This window comes from Staurois parvus, unplaced genomic scaffold (genome assembly GCF_062004578.1).
Source record: "Staurois parvus isolate SC_StPar_1 unplaced genomic scaffold, SC_StPar_1.0 ptg001058l, whole genome shotgun sequence".
In the NCBI taxonomy this organism is placed as follows: Eukaryota; Metazoa; Chordata; class Amphibia; order Anura; family Ranidae; genus Staurois; species Staurois parvus.
The window spans coordinates 331,441-352,436 of NW_028318854.1; the positions used below are offsets into that span (position 1 = coordinate 331,441).

Here is a 20,996-nt window from a genome sequence, read left to right on the forward strand (position 1 = left end):
TGGTGGTTGGCTCTCTTACTACCCCCTATTATGGCAAATCTTGGAGAATTCAGTGTTGAGACTGCTCCTCTCAAATACCGCTCCCTTTTCTTTCCCTCCATTTTCCATTTCAATTTCCCACAGTGCTACTAAAGTTTCTCAGCATGCCTTAGGGAAATCTATAAATAATGGAATGTCACTTTTTGCCACAGCTTAAAATGAACTTAACCCTAAAGAGGGCTTAGGTCACAACTGTGCTGACGTACAAACCTCTTTGTCATGATTTCCTAGATCTGTGATAGTCCCTATATCGATTCCTTTGACTCTGTGGGACCCCTTATATCCTTATTACAGATTGTAAAAAGGAACTTGACTTTTAAACAAATTGTGATTAAACCATGCCATAACCAGGGGCTAAACCCTAACCCCCATTACTCAACTGTCAGTTGTCAAAGCCTCTACTGCTCATCAAGGCTCTGACATTTGAGTCATAAATGTTGGGTGTGACTCATCTTCCAAGGAGTGTTCAATCTTGACTTAACCCTTTATACATACCAGGTTAAGAATCCAGTTGTCTCTGTAGTAATGTAAGGATCCAAATGAAGGATACTTGCAGTCACCACAATATGACTTTACTTCAGTTATCTTGTTACCTTTTTGGCCAGGTCAGGATTATATTAACCAAATTAGTTTACAGTGAAGTTTCCTGTAATCCCATTGTTAATTAAAGCCAATATAGCTTGAACTGTACAATCAGTTGTAACATTTAACATTCTTTCCCTTCTAGTTTTGGGTCTCCCCAACTCTGTAGAAGAAATGTGCCCAGATATCCCTGACCTGTACACCCTGACTAAAGAAATCAGCATGCTAGCAGAGTCTGGTGCCCGTTACACAGAGATGCCCCATGTCATTGAAGTAACTTTGCCCATGCTGTGCAACTATCTTCCTCGCTGGTGGGAACGAGGGCCAGAGAATATGCCAGATGAAACCACACCCTGCTGCACTAGTGTGACTTCTGAGCATCTAAACGCCCTCCTGGGTAATATCCTCCGTATTGTTGTCAACAATCTAGGCATAGATGAGGCCTCCTGGATGAAAAGGCTTGCAGGTAATCTTTAAGTCTTTAAGATGCTTTAGAGAGAAAATATAACCACGTCATAACTATGGATGGGAATTTTGTTTTTAAATTGCCTAAACTGCTTATGCATTATAGTATAAAAAATATGATCTAATTTTTTACAATTGTCATATGTTATCCGTCTATGACTAGATATCTAGTATTGTGTGCCATGGGCACAAGGGGACCTGTAAATTGAATGACAGATAGAATAAGGCCTCTTACTGGTTATACATTGGAATATGTATTATGCAGGACTGTTTGTAAAATCTCCCATATATGTTCTCTTCTCCGCAGTATTTGCTCAGCCCATTGTTAGCAAGGCCAAGCCAGAACTTCTTCGGACCCACTTTATTCCCACCATGGAGAAGCTAAAGAAACGGGCAGGGAAAGTAGTGGCCGAGGAAGAGCAGCTGCGTCTGGAGATGAAGAGCGAGTCTGAAGATTCAGAGTCTCTGATACGAGATGAGTTCTCTGTCCTCTGTAGAGACCTTTATGCTCTCTATCCTCTGCTGATCCGCTACGTAGACAATAACAGGTAATGTCATATAGAAGAAGCACAAGAATTCAGATAGGTGGAGGGAAGGGATTTAAACTGAGCCTTTACAAACAATATTTAGTTTTAGATTAATACATAATGTAAAAATCACGTAATCTAAAATCATGATTTGGAACCATCAGTTCCTCTCTAAGGAGACCTAGAGAAAATTAAAAGTTTCCTGCTGCACAGCAATATCATAATGTGCTAGTATGCATCACATAGCACATTACGAAAAACTTACATTGAAACATAGCCCTACAGCAGCACTCTCTCACCATTGCCGAGGATTCCTTAATCACATGGTCTTCCTTCCGGGTTTGCAGGCTGCAGCTGCTTGGATGGGTGAGTTGCGATGACGTCGCTTCTGCTCTCAGGAGTCTCGCCCACGGCACACAGGTCTGGAGGAACGGCATGGGTATGCCATTCCTTCAGCGTGCATGTGCCGGTGATGTCACCTGCTGCTGCTTGCTAGATTATCACCTAAACAGTGCATGTTTGGGAAATATACATTCTACATACAGGTAAGTCTTATTATAAGCTTACCTGTAGTTAACAATCAAAACGTGGAGTTCACTACCACTTTAAAGGAATATAACATGGGGAAATGTATATCATACTGGGTATCTATACTGATATGGACTGGGTAATGTGTTAGGAACTTAAGGATGCCCGATCGTTTGATGGAAATGAAAATTATCAATCTAGAGAGGACTGAATTCAAAGACACCCTGAAAATCAAAGTGAAACAATGATGCAGCAGGCTAATCCATTTTGCTGAAATTTCATTGGTACTCCGTAGTTTGTATGGCCCCCACGTGCTTGTATGCATGCCTGACAACATCAGGGCATGCTCCTAATGAGATGATGGTGTCCTGGGGTATTTCCTCCCAGATCTGAACCAGGGTGTAGCAATTGTGCACACAGAGATGGACGCGGTCATCCGTCTTGCTAAGGATCCTCCATCTCTCTCCCTCCAATCCCCCCTCCCTCTCTGTTGAGTGACACGTGGTCTCTGTGTGTGTATGCTGAGTTCAAAAGGCATCAGGCCCCAGTTGGAGAGCTTCATGGTTATAAACCCCAATTAGCCTGGCCCCAGTATGCCTCTGAGACTCTTGCTTGGAAAGGATCGTAAAGCCATAAACCAGTCCTTTACCGGGCTTCAAAGAAATTCCAGCTAGCCGTAAAACAGACTCACATTTAAAAACCCACTTTTCCATATAATTTTATATCTTAAGGTATGGAATAATTACATAAACATAAAGCATATATTCGGATAGCTCAGTTTAATACAAGTCGCCTGATATCTTACACCCCCTAGTTGAAGTCTACAGGAGAGCAGAAAGCATATAGTTCCAGCTGAAATAGTAAATTATGGCATGTTTAATATCTAGATGTTCTGCAGAGGATTCTGCACAATAATCTACCCTTGGATAGAATTTTACATGTACCTAGGGAAGATTATTGCCCTGGTATCAACTTGGGAGGGATTTTGGTTCTAGCCTGAGTCACCTGCCTACGACACCCTCCCCAAATTAGGCGATTGGTTCTCTGCTTCAAGGAGACACCCTGCTGAGTTCCTAGAAAAAGGCTGTTATGCTTGGAGCAGAGAGTTGAGTTGAAGTTGAAGAAATTTCCATTTTAACATCGGAACCAACTTGGGAGATAACACCCCTTTTGCTTTGAAACTTGATCTGCTTAACCCAGGACTTTTGGCAAGTACTCTACCTCTCTAAAACTTCTTTCTGTTATCTCTTTGTTGTGTTATTGCTCTCTGTATTTATATATATATATATATATATATATATATATATATATATATATATATATATATATATATATATATATATATATATATATATTGGCTACATCTTTTTCTGTAAATATTTTTATTGCACCCTTTTGACCTTTTTAGTAATAAATGCTATTATCTGAAAATTGTTAAACTGTTTCTAAAGCTTTTTAATGCAAACTAAGAATCCCTGTCTCTGAAGAACGCTACTGTATGTTTTAAAACCTCTATATATCTATGGCTGCGGTGACAGTGGTATACAGACGATTATTCAAACATCATAGTGTTATTGCTAATATTGACAAGTTTCCTCCTACTCTGTACAAAAAGGTGGTGGTGGCGGCATTGTGAAGGGTTAATTGCGTAATTAACCTGACCCAGTAACAATCGCTCTCAGGCTGTGGCACATAGGTTGTGGTCCATTAGCTGGAAAATCTTTGTGCAGGGTGCAGCTGAGTGTGGAATTGTTACACACGTGACAGTGCGGTTTTAAATTGGCTAGTCCTTCGGTCACGAGTTGGTGAGAAGGGCTGGGGGTCTGACGCCACAATCGTCACACAGGGCATCACTGAGCTCCTGGACAGTCTGAGGTGCAACCTGGCGGCGTCAGATGGACCGAAACATGATATCCCAGAGGTGTTCTATTGGATTTAGGTCAGGTAAGCGTGGGGGCCATTCAATGGTATCAATTCCTTCATCCTCCAGGAACTGCCTGCATACTCTGGTCACTTGAGGCTGGGCATTGATGTGCATCTGGAGGAACCCAGGACCCACTGCACCAGCATAGGGTCTGACAATGGGTCCAAGGATTTCATCCCGATACCTAATGGCAGTCAGGGTGCCATTGTCTAGGCTGTAGAAGTCTGTGCGTCCCTCCATGGATATGCCTCCCCAGATCATCACTGACCCCCCACCAAAATGGTCATGCTGACAGGCAGCATAACGTTCTCCACGGCTTCTACAGACCCTTTCACGTCTGTCACATTTGCTCAGGGTGAACCTGCTCTCATCTGTGAGAAGCACAGGACGCCAGTGGCGGACCTGCCAATTCTGGTGTTCAATCGCAAATGCCAGTCAATCTCTATGGTGCTGGGCAGTGAGCACAGGGTCCACTAGATTACGTTGGGCTCTCAGGCCACCTTCATGAAGTCTGTTTCTGATTGTTTGGTGAGAGAAATTCACCCCAGTGACCTGCTGGAGGTCATTTTGTAGGGCTCTGGCACTGCTCATCCTGTTCCTCCTTGCACAAAGAAGTAGATACCAGTTCTGCTGATGTGTTAAAGACCTTCTACAGCCCTGTCCAGCTCTCCTAGAGTAACTGCCTGTCTCCTGGAATCTCCTCCATGCTCCTGAAACTGTGCTGGGAGACACAGCAAACCACCTGGCAATGGCACATATTGATGTGCCATCGTGGAGGAGTTGGACTGCCTGTGCAACCTCTGTAGGGTCCAGGTATGACCTCATGCTACCAGTAGTGACACTGACCATAGCCAAATGCAAAACTAGTGAAAAACAGTCAGAAAAGAGGAGTAGGGAAAAAATTGTCAGTGGCCTCCACCTGTAAAACCATTCCTTTTTACTGATTACCAACCCCCTCTCCTACGTACCGAGTTTATTTGACTTGATGCTATACTCTGATTAAAAAGTGTTCCTTTCATTTTTTTGAGCAGTGTGTGTATATATATATATATATATATATATATATATATATATATATATATCAGGGGTGGACTGACAACTCATGGGGCCCCCGGGCAATAGGGGATCATGGGGCCCCTGTGTCCTTGCCCAAACTCCAAAAAGCCTATGAAAAAGGTACCAGGGGCATCTCATGGGGCCCCCTACTGACCCCGGGCCCTCGGGCAGTGCCCGAGTTTCCAAATGGTCAGTCCGCCCCTGATATATATATATATATATATATAGATATATATATATATATATATATAGATAGATATAATCATTTATTTATTTTTTGCCTGATGTATACTTTAAGCAGGTAGCCACTAAAAATGGTACATTTTTCAGAGCAAACTGGCTGACTGTGCCGAATAACGATGCAGAGGAATTGTTCCGAATGGTTGGGGAGGTGTTCATCTTCTGGTCGAAATCCCATGTAAGTTATAAAGGCTTGTTTATAAGCTGCACTGAGTCCTGTTCTACTAGGACTGGATATCTGACAAAATTCCTTTACTTTACACCAGCTATCTCATCTCATGCAGAGCAATGATTTTAGGCTTGGAATACATTGCCAGCTATTAAATATTTTTCTGTACATTTATAATTGAATCTTTGTAAAACATTTAGTTCATTTTCCAGAGAGCATAGTTTATGCATTTACAATCCATTTTTGTCCTTCCAGTCAGCTGTGTATAGGGAGAGTCCGGTTTATAGCACAAATACAGACTAATATGGGGAGCCACCTTGCAGTGAAGCTCCCGGCGTGCAATGAAATTAGAAATTAAGCAATTTCAGTACAGGAGAGGAACCTGTATAACTTCAAGAGTGAAGATAAGGCTGGAGTTCAGTTGGATATAATTGTGTAGACTTACATATGAAAGATTGCTAACCAACCTTGTGCATTACATGGTTTAATTACTGTTGTAGTCCGAATTTTAAAATAATTGACAATTGTTGTCTTTTCAATCATTGAATTCATGCTGATACCGCACATTGTCTTCCAGCTACAAAGTAATCATAACAGTACCACAGAGCCCTGTAGTTTACATTCCATAACTACAGAGTTCTCTTATGGAACATTATTGTGCAATATCAGTATAACCTTGTTAACAGAGGCGGCCAGGGAGGCAGTAAACATGTGGCTAAGCCTCGGTTTTTCCACTTACTTTAACCTAAGCAGTACACAGGCCACACCTGTGATTCTTGGCACCATGTCAAAAATTCTATCGCATGTCACTGTCAAACAGGACCTTTTCAAATGAATGGGACCATACTGCAACTGCACTCCATCTAATGCATTTAGTTGTGGTGTAACAGTCTTTCAGTGGTTAAAACAAGCATTCAGGAAGCCTCTGAGCTGCCTGCCAACTGCCCTCTAAAAAGTGATCCATTATGGATTGTTCTTCGGAGGGCACCACAAGTGCGAAAAAGGCCTATGTGTTTTCAGAACGAGGTCAGGCTATGGGTAGAGCAGCTACTATCAAACCTCGTTGACCTCTACCTCTCTAAGTCATTCTTCAACAGAAAACAAGGGCACAGATGGAAATCTTTTTTAGGTACGCTTTATACTTCTAAGCCCACCTATTGCTGGTTTTATTAAAATAATAATCTCTGAATAGCACACTGACCTCAGGGTAACTTTGTGGTTTTTCTTTAATTTTTTTTCATCAGAACTTTAAGCGGGAGGAGCAGAACTTTGTGGTTCAAAATGAGATCAACAATATGTCTTTCCTTACTGCTGACAGTAAGAGTAAGATGTCCAAGGTTTGTATCTGTTTTTATCTGCTATGCTGTTTCATACTCTCTTCTATACAGCATATTCAAATTCTAACACCTTTTATTCTTTATTACTTCATACCCTTTTTATTATGTCTTCCTACTGCTTACTTTGTTTATTTACTAACACTGAAAACCTGCAATATCCTAAAATGTTATGTATTACTTTCCTCACCTTGATCTTAAAGTGGTTGTAAACCTCAGATGTGAAATATAAACAAAGCATAGCCTTCTGTACTGTGTACTTGTTTTTATCCAAAACAGTATAAGCACTTCTGGTAGGTTTCCCTGACACCAAGAGATAAAAAGGTGATGAGGAGGAGAGCTCCAGCGCAGAGCCTGTGATTGACAGCCATGGCTCTGCTAGGTTTCTGTGTACTGTCAGGGGCTCAGAGCTCTCCTCACTGAGATGTGCACTGTGAGACTTCTGATCCCCACCTCCTGCAGCTAGAGCTGAGAAAAAAAAATAATTTGATCTGTGTATATGTACAATGATGTTCTGTACAGAAGAAATTGTGGCAGATAAACAGGTACAACCTATGTAGTAGGATTTGTTTCATCTCTGTGTATCATCTGATGTTGGTCACTTTATTGGGTATATGAAAGATTTACAGCCACTTTAAGTAGGAACCTTAACGGTTAAACAGGTGATCTACTGTCGTTCAAGGACAAGTAACACCAAATTTGTTTGTCCAGGAGACTTGAATCAATAATAAAAGTGACATCTTTGTGTCCTGAATGCAGATAAAACCAGTGAATAGTTTCTCAGTTATGGCCAATAAAAAAGTCAGTCCACCGACAACTCAAAATACAGTTTTTGGTAGAAGTTGGACAGGTAAACCACCTGAGAGCTTTTTTTTTTTTATCTCCCTCAGTGATTCTAATAGTGAGATATTTTGATTTGAGTCCCTAGGTTAGAAGACCTGCTTTGGCTTTTTACGGGTTTCCCACTTTCCTTTTTGAAGACTGGAGAGTGCTGCAATAGGCACTAACATCCAAAGTTCCAAAGGACAGAAAGAGAGTTATGAATTATGCCAAAAAGATCTTACTGTTGGGGTAATTGAGAGATATAAAAATCCAGGGTCTGCCACAGCCACCAGGCTCCACCAAAGCTAAAATAGAGACTAAAATATCTAAATAAATACTAAAATATCTGTTGAAGCCCTGACACGTAGACATATTAGACACCTGCTGAGTAAATGCAATGGCTGCTAGGCTTTCTGTTGGCCATAGCCAGGCGCAGCAGGTGACCTTGCTCAGGGTTGAATTCCTGAGCAGCCTTTCTCAACCTTCTTACCCAGGAGGAACCCTTGCAACACTTTTTCGACCTTATGGAACTCCTGGTTAAGTTATATAAGAACAACTCCCAGTGATTTAGTATGTTGAGTGGGAGAGGTGCCCTCTTATGTTGGTGGTCAAGTGACAGAAGCCCCCCTTATATTGGCCAACAGTAGGGCCCTCCTTCATTGATGTTCAGATGGGAAAGGTGCCTCCTTCAATTGGGGGTCAGTGGAAAGAACTGTACCCTAAAAAGATCATGGGTGTCAGTGGTTATACAGTATGTTTGAGAGTCAAGGACAGGAGATAGATCTGCCACAGCTCAAGGAACCCCTAGCAACCTCTTAAGGAACCCTAATTGAGAAAGGCTGTTCTAGAGATATTTTTTATTAACAGAAAATACTCTCCCCAAACTAGAGAACTAAAGTGGATCACAGCCTATGCTAGTGAATAAAATAATCAGAAAATTGGTGCTAAGATGATCTAAATAAATTATCATCTAATATTCATGTGCATTTTTTTCTATTAGCTGCAGAGAAAATTCCAATTACTGTTTGTCTTCGTAGGAAAAGCTGTATTCTTGGTGTTACTAGCCCTTGGCATACTTTTATCTTTTGAAAAGTTATGTGCCCAATTATTACTTCTATATTGCTACTTTTGTGAACTGTGGATAATAAAAATGTACCACTTGATGCAATGTCCATTCTCAGATTCTAGTTACCACTATAACAAACTCTTGTGTTTCTCTTTTTGTTCCCGTGTTAGTCTGGAGACAGCCAGGTCAGCAGTCAACCTCTTCTCTTGTGGTGGGGCTGCTGTGTTGTTGCCCTCTGCCTGTGTGGATAGCATGGCTCCTTCTGTCTGTTTGTCCTCTGCTCACTTCATAAGGTGTTCTGGAATACTGTGCTTTGTCAGCTATTCTTAGTAATAAGAACTGCTCTACACAGCAAAATGTCCATATTTTCCAGTTGCAACCTGTCAGTTTCCAGCTGCCAGGGTTATCGGACTTCTGTTTGGTTGCTTTAGAGAGGCCCTTTCAATGTTCCTCTTTGGAACGTTTCACAAATGCCCCTGTTAGCACTGGCTTGTTCCTTTCATTAGAATATTTTACAGACCTTATGACTGTAATTGTTAGATGAATGCTCTATGTTAGTAGATATACAAATACAGTGAGCGCTCTCAATAATTAGCAGCTGAGCATTCAAGGAAAAACATATAAAAAGTCCCAAAGAATATATATATAAAAAATGCAGCGCTATCTGGTATTATTATGCTATATGCAATTAAATGCAAATGGTTATATGAAATAAAATAAATTATATCAAAACACAGTCCAAAAGAAAAAGTGCCCTGGTGTTCTGGGGTGATGGCATCATATAAAAAGCCCCAGAGTGATCTCTGTACCAGCTCCTGGGAGAATGGGGACTACATCTAGGTAAAGATTTCTTTGACCTCCTGGACCTCATCTTCTCCACACGAGGGCGCTTCATCTTCATATTTTCCAGCTTCTGCCCATGACCAGACCAGAAAAGAGAGGGGAATCTTCAGGATATTTTACACATATGCGTATTACCAATACGCTTCTGGTTAGTGTGCATTCCTACCATCTGCACTGGGAATCAACGAGCACTTTTTCTTTTGGACTGTGTTTTGATATAATTTATTTTATTTCATATATCCATTTGCATTTAATTGCATATAGCATAATAATACCAGATAGCGCTGCATTTTTTATATATAATGCTCTATGTTGTTCATAGCAACTAATCTGTTTATTGTTCTAGGACAGATTAGATAGTTAAAGGAAAGTGCAGATTTGTTGCTGGGACACACAGACACTTTGGGGTCTATTTATAAATAATTCATTAGACGAATATCACAAATACTCACTCAGCCATCACAAATTCTCACCGTATTTTGCGTCTTATTCTGATTTCTATGTTTGTTAGCTCCATCTAGTGGCCATAATGCACTACATCCACTAGATGGAGCTCATGACCATAGGAAATCAACATATTAAATAAAATACGGTCAGAATTTGTGATAGCTGGGTGAAGGCTTGCGACATTCAACCATTTTTTTTTTCTAAATAGGCCCCTCACAGTCCTGATGCTCTCTGGCTTTGACCAAGGCCTCTTTTCACTTTGCTGCTTGCAATTTCAACTAAAATAGCTACAATTCAAAGCAGAAAAAAAGCTTAAGGAATTTTTAAACACAGCACTTTACTTTCTGCATATAAGCATCAAGATAACACACTTAGGCTTGTTTAACAATAGCACAAACATAGGTTGTGTGCAGTAACCTCACGTAACTAATCAGCAGTGATTTTGTTGCAGCTTAATGTGAACGGCCTGATTTTTTTAAAGGCTGCTTTATATGGCTACTGGCACACAACTGCCCTTTGTGCTATTAAAAAAAATATCAGTAATGATTTACGTTGTACAGAATTGACAGTTTATGCTTTTTATAAGTCATGTATAATGGACTACTACTTTCTCCTCTTATAGTTCACAATCACGTTCCACTTTTAATGATTGAATCACAGAATGGATAAATATGAAAAAGTTAAATAGCAAAGTAGTTCATTCTCTGAATGGGATCACTGGTCTTTATAGCTCATTAAAAAGTACCAGTCTAAATTTGTGTCTTCTAGTACGCAACTATCACAGTCTAGACAATCCTCTTCCTTACTTTATTTTTTAAAAGTCATATAGATACTGATTAGATGTAAAATTGAATATAGCATTGATGCTTTTCACAGGTTTTGTCGGTGTTTGTTATGAAGAAGACAAATTCTTGTGACTTTGAAAAGTAGGATGTCAAGGGGTAGGGCAAAGGGTGTTTTACTTTTACTATCTAAATTTTCCTAATAAAGCCACGTTTTCTACATTCAATATCTGTAGGGTTTTAAAAATACCCTGCATCTCTTATATGATTTTTTGCTTGGGGCAAAGTCATTTTAGGGTTCTCACTGGTTGACATGTATCTATTAAAGCCTAAGTTTTTGTTGTACTTTTAATCAGTGGCCTTCAAACTATGGCCCGTGGGCCAGATGTGGCCCTTTGCTTGCCTTTATCCGACCCTTGGGGCACTATTCCTCCCACTGATATGTGGCATTATTCCTCCTACTGACAATGATAGGGCACTATTCCTTTCATGATACCTATGACAGGGTGCTCTTCCTCCCTCTGATACCAAAAATTGTCACCCTTGCTTGCACCAATACTAATGATGGGGCACTCTTCTTCCCACTGACACCAATGATGGGGCACTATTCTTCCCACTGACACCAATGATGGGGCACTATTTCTCCCACTGACACCAACAGTAGAGCACAATTTCTCCCACTGACACCAATGATGGGGCACTATTTCTCCCACTGACACCAACAGTGGAGCACTATTTCTCCCACTGACACCAATGATGGGGCACTATTTCTCCCACTGACACTATTCTTCCTACTGATACCAACGATGGGACACTATTCCTCCTACTGACACCAATGATAGGACACTATTCCTTCTATGATTCCAATGATGGGGTGCTCCTCCTCCCTCTGATACCAACAATGGTCACCCTTGCTTGCACCAATACCAATGATGGGGCACTACTCCTTCCACTGATACCAAACATTGTCACCCTTGCTCACACCAATACCAACGACGGGGCCCTATTCCTTTTCCTGCTGACCAGAGGCAGTGTGTCGTTTTCTTACTTCCATTGAAAACCAATTATAAGGCATTGTTTAATCCCAGTGACGCCAGGGTATTTTTTAATCCCATTGGCCACACTTCAGCCCGCCTAAAGTCTGAGGGACAGTAATCTAGCCCTTTGTTTAGAAAGTTTGTGGATCGCTGCTTTAACTAGTTTGTCTGGGCCAAGCTTTCTAAATCCTATGCCCACTGTCAGTGCTGTATAAACTGTATGTAGGTATGCAAGTAATACATATTTTTCACAGCACAATTGGATTTATGACATGTAAACAATTTCTGAGATGCATTCAAATCAGCTGTAAGATACAGGGACTTATATCATCAATCAGCATTATAAGTAGAGAAAAATTAGTGCAGGTTTTATAAATATATATATATATATATATATATATATATATATATATATATGTCACTTTTCCCAGGTTTTTCACATCTTTCCACTCAGGTTGGGAAGTTTAATGGTGCTTTTAAATTATTAGTTAAAACATTGGCAGAAAGGAATGTGCTTGTATTTGTAGCAACCATTCAGATTCCAAAGGTCAGGATAGGCTGTTAGCTGATTGTACTTGAGGTCGAGTACTCAGCATCCAGTGTTCTTGGAAAAGTGAATGAGGCTCACATAGACAGAAGTCATTGCATGTTCTCTGCGGTCTTTTCAGAGACCGTAGCAGCTGAGTGTTTTCTGCTTGAGCAACACATGGCACGCACAATGTGTTGGCACAGAATGAGGGCACAGATGTGGGGAGGAAGGAGGGCTGTAGCCCCCTGACATTTGGTACTGGGGGTGATGGTGGCGTTCGGGTGCTGTATTTCTTGTGCAGTTTTTATTGTCTGTCTCTGTCTGCCTTACACCTTCTGGCAAAGTCTACACAACAGCAGAGAGAACCACAGGCATAAAATATAGGGAGAGGCTTAGGCTAGAGAAATCTGAACATACATTGAAGTATTGTAGTACATATTGGGGTTGATTTACTAAAACTGGAGAGTGCAAAATCTGGTGCAGTTGGTCATAGTAGCCGATCGGCTTCTAACTTCAGCTTGTTAAAATAAGCTTTGACAATAAAACCTGGAAGCTGATTGGTTTCAATGCAGATCTGCACCAGATTTTGTACTCTCCAGTTTTAGGAAATCAACCCCATTCTGATAACTCGAGATTATACCAGATACCCTGCTTCTTGGGCAGTGTAAACTGCAAAGTTATTATCAGATCAACTATTGCCCTGTTCTGCCTCTAGTAGGATCAGGTAACTATCATGAAATCTCTACGTATCTCACAACAAAAGTCGATCCTCATGCCCAATCAACCTCAGATAAAGATTCTTTTTGGCCAAGTTGGAATTCCATGGTAGATGTTTGTGTGCCTGCTTTGTCCACAGGCATGTATGGTTTGTAGTGTAATTGTGCATATCTGTTGTTGAATTTTGTGGGATTATCACACTACAGTAGTATCTAGTGGCTAGGTTCAACAGCTATTATAATATCCCAAAACAAAAATGTAAACAAAATGCATGTCTATACATGCATACTGTATATATACTATGTGTATATATATATATATATATATATATATATATATATAACCTGGAAGCTGATATGTATATATAGTAAATGTCCCTCGACTGTACAGTAATTAAGATATTAAATCTGTACAGCCTATTGCTGTATTGAGATTGCAGATAAATGAAATATGAATGTTATTTACACCTCCAAATAGAATCGTTTAGAAAAGTTTATTATTTAGGTCCATTGGCTCCTTAAAGCCATAATACACAATTAGGGTTGGCAGGGGCTTAAAGACTCCTACATGGCATAAAAGGAAAAAAATGTCTGTAGTTTGGATTAATACATAGAGAAGCCAATGTACCATGTCCTCACAGCTCAGAATACCTTAAACACAGCCTTAAAACCCAGACAATTCCAAACTGACATGCAAGATTAAGGTATAACAATAGTTTCTGTGTCATTGTTATATCAGAACAGGCAGAGGAAGGTGCATAGGAAGTCACCCTGTGCATCTAATCTTGTACAAAATGACAGAGTGTGTATTAACCATGCTTATATCATCATGTCACTCCGACCCTTTATGTATTCTCCTTTGTGTCTTTGATAAGTATTGTCGTCTGTCTTCATACCATCAGACATCCTTTTTCATGTCATTTTCAGGCTTTTCCATGTCCCTGTGCTTTAACGTTGGGCTATTCTGTATTTCGCCACTAATCTGCGTCTGCTCATTTGTGTAACATGTACTTTTTGAGTTTATGCAGTATGTAATAATCCTTAGCATGATGCCTTCAACATCTTGTTTTCATTCATAACTCTTGATGTCAACTTTCATATGAAAGTGTAACCATGTCCTCTATTATACCAAAGACATCTGGGGTAATGTATAATCATCATTTGTTTCTTCATTCATCTTTGTGACCTCTTCATTTTCTTGACCTCCTTTCTTAATCAGTCCCTTCAAATTTTAGTCTCTGTTCTTTAAAGGCCAACTTCACCAAAAACTGATATTCCTGTTTTGCTAAAGTAGAAGCGAGTTAAATAATATGTCAGACTTGTATGTCTAGAAGATATCCTTGCTAGATTTTTTGGCTTTGTCCTGTTGTTGTAGCCAATCTTAAGGGGGTTTGATACCAACTCTATAAAATAGATGAGTTAATTTAGAATCCAGGAATAAGAGTTTGAAATCTTGATAATGTCTTCAGACTTGTGAAAGTGACAAGAACTATGGCATTGTGGTCACTGCCACATGGTCCCTGAGATATATCAGAAGCCAGTGGATGAGTCAGTCACCCAGTATCGATTCATGTCTTCAAATCAGTTTTCTCTGGACTTGGCCTATAATGTCCCTGAACTCCTGTGATCTTGTTTTCCTCTTCAAATCAATCCTTTTCCTTGTGCTGACCTAGTATACAAATGTGCAGATTCATCGCTATTTCAGATTAATTCTTTTCATCCAAACTAAAACATGCCATGTTTTATTAATGTCCATATAGTTATGCTGTCACCTATGTAACATCATCATCAACCACTGCTTAATGATGTAGTGTTGAGGTTCTAAAGCTCATCTTTAATTTTACTAATGAAGAGTAGTGCAGAATTGTTCACTGTGATTCAGTAACCAAACAAGTACATTAATCTGGATTCCTCTGCAGTTGTCCATTAGGCAGGAAAGACTGCAGGACAAATTGGGGAACCTTCACTGCATTCTTTTGTGTTAGAAAGTATACATTACACCTACCTATGACACTACAATAAGTGTAATATGTATAGGATAAACAGGTGTTAGCTTTCTTGGTATTAAAACAATATGATAAGATACAGTGCCTCATAATAACAACAAAAGGTTCTGACATCACAAGGATTAAAAAACCAGAAGAGATGTTGGACGTGCACATTTTATGTACAGGTCTGTGTTTTCTGTATATTACAAAGGACCTCAGCACATAGGGGGTCCCAAAGAGTGATGCTTTTTGGCCTCTTATAGTGGCTGGAACTTTGGTCTTGGCAGACACTGTTTCGTTGGAGCAGCTGTGGATGTTGGCTGACCAGACCCTTGGCAAATTGTGGCTGATGCTGTGTGGAGGGAGAGCACATGCCTGTTTTGGTTGTTGGCAGTCTGTTAAGATAATGGACCTGACCTCGGGTCTGTCATTGGTTATTGCCATGTGATTGAACTGCATGTGCCATCTATGCTTAGAATCCTGATGCTTTCATCTTTAAATTGTCTATTCATTTTCCTTCTCTTCAGTCTGGTGGCTCTGACCAAGAGCGCACGAAAAAGAAGCGCCGTGGAGATCGTTACTCTGTACAGACATCACTTATTGTGGCCACTCTGAAGAAGATGCTTCCGATTGGTCTCAACATGTGTTCTCCAACTGACCAGGAGCTAATTACATTGGCCAAGACACGCTATTCTCTGGTGAGTGGGGTGTATGTAGACAAATGGGGAGGTGAAAAATACGATTTTGATGTATTCAAAGTATCTATTTTACCAAATGTAAATATTAGAAATGTGTATACATACCCAAGAATGTTTAGATACAGCACACTTTGCACATACTGTATGTCCTACAAAGCTAGGAAAAATATAGGATCTGACAAATCGGTTTTAGATTTCGTTAAAGAGTCTATCCTTTAAAGATGACTGCTATAGATCTTTTTCATATTTAAAGCCCACATGAAATCCCAAAATAAATAGACAGTCAGACAGAGGATGTAAAACAATTAAACAGTAAGGACAGATAAATAAGTGCGAGACTTCAACTGTTTTTTTTTCAGATTTTAGGCACTTTTAAATATTAATTCCTGCTATGACTATTTTTACATATTTTTTTTTATACAGACTCTTATTATTAATGTCAAAGAGCAGAATTGACAATACAACTGTCAGGAACCATAAACCAAGCAGAGACAAAGTGCAGTTAAAATCACACCTTTAAAGGAATAGCAAAAATAACACAGTGCAGGAACGTAATCAAAACACAAGCCAGAGTTTGGATGCCAGAGCGGGTGATCAGACGAGCCAGGGTCAGGAAACCAGAAGTCAGCGTAGTCAGTAGCCAAAAATCAGGAACAAGAATCGGAAGAGAAGTCAGCCAGACCGAGTTGTACACAGGAACACAGGCAGAACACACTGGAGATCATAGACTACACAAGGGCATGGAGGAAAAATAGCAAAAAGGGCTAGCTGTAGGCTGGACTAATAGAGCAGGTAATGATATCCAGGTGAGTCACTGTGGAGACAATGAGTGGCCAATAATTAACTGACAGTTGAGCAGCTTCTGAGCACAGAAAGAAAAGAGCCGCTCGTTAAGTAGCCCAGACAACAGCATAAAAGTACAAATAAATGACAAAGAAAATTGAGATGTCATATAACATACAGTACACCATAGTAAGCATGAAGAAAAAATAACACAGTACAGAATGAGAGCACATCCCTTCACAAGAAGTCAAGTACTGTTATATCGATACCAGTTCGGACCAAACCTACAAAATCAGGTGGGTCTATCTGTGTATAGCAGTACCCAGCTAAAGATGGGATAGTAGTGAATCCTGCCGTCAGGACCAGATTAAAACACCAGATAAAAAAACATGTCAAGAAATGACCGTTACATTTGAAGAAGCCTATCCATAACTAATTGTGGTGGGGCTAGGCCTGGAATATCTAACCAGCCTTGGCAGACCAACTCAAACTTGCAAAGTGCATGGTAGTGCACTTGCAATAAGTAAATTGTTACCCCATAAAAAAGAGGTAACATATTCCACCCATTGCTTACACGTCGGAGAGGTAGATGACAGCCAATACCCAGCTATAAGTTTTCTAGCCAGGTACAAAAGACGAGAGACCATAATGTAAACCCCTGGTTGATACAAACCAGCGTCAAGCACTCCCAGCAGACATGCCAATGGATCCAAGGATATAGTACTTTGAGCAGCTAATGAGATAGTTTTCAAAATCTCAGCCCAATATCTGGAGAGTTTTGGACAGCGCCATATAATGTGGATGAAGTCCCCTCTATATAAGTTGCATTTAGGGCAGATAGGTGTATCTCTCTTACCCCACCAAAACAGCGTTCTATAGACCTGATGGATTATAAACAATTTGGTAAGCTTATGGGATGCTGACAATGAAATTAGGGTTATAGATTCTATTGTTCACCAATGATCTTACCCAGGGGCGGACTGACAACTCATGGGGCCCCCGGGCAATAGGGGATCATGGGGCCCCTGTGTCCTTGCCCAAACTTAAAAAAGCCTATGAAAAAGGTACCAGGGGCATCTCATGGTGCCCCCTACTGACCCCGGGCCCTCGGGCAGTGCCCGAGTTTCCAAATGGTCAGTCCGCCCCTGATCTTACCTATATCCTATGTCCAGTGTGCTCTACTTCTGAGGGTAGCAGGATTTTGTATTTTAGATAGCAGAAATGTATATATTCTGGAAATCAATCCCTTCTGAACAATAGTTCGGGTAACTTCTATAACAAGTGGAGAATCAGTTTAACTTTTTGCCTCCAGACATGAAACGCTTTCAATTTGGCCAGCTCAGGGTAAGCAGGGTTATTCCATATAGGAGTAGTGTACTTTTACATAGTTACATTGGTCCTGCTTGAACCAATGTAACTACGTATGTGCCATACCTGTGAGATTCCCTGTAGAGCTAGAATTCGCTATAGTAGGCACGGCTACTACAGTGATCTCCATTAGCTTCTGGGTCTCCTGCTAAGTGGCTGCCATGCTGCATTGTGAACACAAGCAGTTGTTGGCACTGTATGGGCACCATTCAAATTACATTTCAATTCTCAATGAATGCAAAGCACTAAAGAATTGGACAAAGAGAGGAGGGGCAGTGACTTTACAACCATCACCTCATCCAATTAGAAAACACTTTTAATTTTTTGGGAAAATGCAGTGTTCACTCAATGCATTGTAGAGCAACCTCTTGTGTTCAGTAAAGAGCAGGACTGCCCTCGTGCGGGGCCCGGAAGCTGGCAGCAGTCACTGTAGTAGAGGTGCCTACTACAGTGATTTCCAGCTTTCAGGAGTATCTCACAGGTACAGTATGGCACATACATATCCACATTGGTTCAAGTTGAACCAATGCAACCATGTAAAAATTGCCATACCTGGAATTCAGCTCTAAATCCCTCACGCCATCTATCACTCACCGCAAAAAAAGTTTAAAGAATGGTTATTATGTCTTTGTTCTCATATATTACACAATGTCTTGGCTATAAAGTATTATTTACTTTTCTTTTTCTTTTTTTTTTTTTACAGAAAGACACAGATGAAGAAGTAAGAGAATTTCTGAACAATAATCTCCACCTTCAGGGCAAGGTTAGTACTTTCTGACATACAGTAGGAATCTTTTTTGTGCAATCATTTTATTCACAAGTGAAACCCAAAGCCAGCTTTCCATAACTGGAGCATGTAGGCATACAACCTTTGGTGCCCAAAGCTTCTGCGAGATCACAGAACAGTTCCTTGTTTTACTGGTTTAACCTGGCTTAGAATATTGGGACAATGTGTGCTAAACATAAATTACATGAACGTATACCTGCTGATGATGGGAAGAAAATGTGTGGTTGATAAATACAGGAAAAAGCCACTCCCTTGCATCCCCTACCATGCCTAAAGATAAATTGCGCAGTGGTATGCTTTGCCTAATTTTGATCAGACTAGCTAAAAATGTGGTGTTTGAATTGGTGTTTGTGATAGGTGAATCTAAATATGGGTTGAATGTGGATTGTTCAAACCTCTCACTTTGGCTCAGTTCACATTACTGCGACTTGCAGTGTGACTTTGCCTGGCAACTTCCTGGCAACTTGATGCAACGTGAGTATGACTTTGATGCGACTTGATTCATGACTTTCATGCCATGCAACTTCGCCTGGGTAATCTTTCTATAATGTCGGATCCAAAACACATCAGTATAGATGAGCATCCAACTTAGAGGCGACTTCCATTAAAGTCTATTGGCACAAGTCAGATAGAAGTCGCCTTGAAGTAGTACAAGAACCTTTTCTAAAGTTGGAGCGACTTCAGGAGTGCTAATTAAGACAGCTCTCATTGACTAACATGGGCTTTCCCATGATGTGACTTGGGGTCTCAAAAGTCGGATCCCAAGTCGCAGCAATGTGAACCGAGCCTAATTGTAACTAGTTTGTGTAGTTGTGATGTACTATTTTTATATAAATATAGTAAAATAATTTAATTCCCGCTATTTTGTTCTATATGTAAGGTAATACCAAGTTATCGACTTCTTTGAAATCATACATACAGGTGAAACTCGAAAAATTAGAATATCGTGCAAAAGTTCATTTATTTCAGTAATGCAACTTAAAAGGTGACACTAATATATGAGATAGACTCATTACATGCAAAGCAAGATAGTTCAAGCCGTGATTTGTCATAATTGTGATGATTATGGCTTACAGCTCATGAAAACCCCAAATCCACAATCTCAGAAAATGAGAATATTACATGCAATCAATAAAACAAGGATTGTACATAGAACAATATCGGACCTCTGAAAAGTATAAGCATGCATATGTACTCAATACTTGGTTTGGGCCCCTTTTGCAGCAATTACTGCCTCAATGTGTCGTGGCATGGAAGCTATCAGCCTGTGGCACTGCTGAGGTGTTATGGAAGACCAGGATGCTTCAATAGCGGCCTTCAGCTCTTCTGCATTGTTCGGTCTCATGTCTCTCATCTTTCTCTTGGCAATGCCCCATAGATTCTCTATGGGGTTCAGGTCAGGCGAGTTTGCTGGCCAATCAAGTACAGTAATCCCACGGTCATTGATCCAGGTTTTGGTGCTTTTGGCAGTGTGGGAAGGTGCCAAGTCCTGCTGGAAAATGAAGTCAACATCCCCATAAAGCTCGTCTGTGGAAGGAAGCATGAAGTGCTCCAAAATCTCCTGGTAGACGGCTGCGTTGACCCTGGACTTAATGAAGCACAGTGGACCAACACCAGCAGATGACATGGCTCCCCAAATCAACACAGACTGTAGAAACTTCACACTGGACTTCAAGCATCTTGCAGTGTGTGCCTCTCCATTCTTCCTCCATACTCTGGGTCCTTGGTTTCCAAATGAGATGCAAAAGTTGCTCTCATCAGAAAAGAGGACTTTGGACCACGGAGCAACAGACCAGGTCTGTTTTTCTTTAGCCCAGGTAAGACGCTTCTGACGTTGTTTGTTGTTCAGGAGGAATACGACATTTGAAGCCCATGTCCAGGATCCATCTGTGTGTGGTGGCTCTTGATGCACTGACTCCAGCCTCAGTCCACTCCTTGTGAAAGTCCCCAACACTTTTGAATGACCTTTTCCTGACAATCCTCTCCAGGCTGCGGTCATCCCTGCTGCTTGTGCACCTTTTTCTTCCACACTTTTCCCTTCCACATAACTTTCTATTAATGTGTTTTGATACAGCACTTTGGGAACATCCAACTTCTTTTGCAATTACCGTTTGAGGCTTTCCCTCCTTATGAAGGGTGTCAATGATGGTTTTCTGCACAACTGTCAGGTCAGCAGTATTTCCCATGATTATGATTCCTACTGAACCAGACCGAGAGACCATTTAAAGGCTCAGGAACCCTTTGCAGGTGTTGTGGCTTAATTAGC

General features: G+C 40.6%; 1 protein-coding gene across 4 annotated transcripts in view; it reads left to right on the forward strand.

Annotated features, from left to right (window-relative positions):
• RYR1 (ryanodine receptor 1) overlaps window positions 1-20,996 on the forward strand; it is a 255,817-nt gene that overhangs the window by 179,384 nt on the left and 55,437 nt on the right. For 2 of the 4 annotated variants that reach the window (XM_089658190.1, XM_089658192.1), the window contains exons 66-72: window positions 767-1,087; window positions 1,394-1,634; window positions 5,452-5,539; window positions 6,775-6,867; window positions 8,923-8,937; window positions 15,622-15,792; window positions 18,647-18,706. In XM_089658190.1, coding sequence (XP_089514316.1) covers window positions 767-1,087; window positions 1,394-1,634; window positions 5,452-5,539; window positions 6,775-6,867; window positions 8,923-8,937; window positions 15,622-15,792; window positions 18,647-18,706 — 989 coding nt within the window. The remainder of the gene's footprint in view (window positions 1-766; window positions 1,088-1,393; window positions 1,635-5,451; window positions 5,540-6,774; window positions 6,868-8,922; window positions 8,938-15,621; window positions 15,793-18,646; window positions 18,707-20,996) is intronic. The other 2 variants (XM_089658191.1, XM_089658193.1) reach the window with 1 other exon arrangement.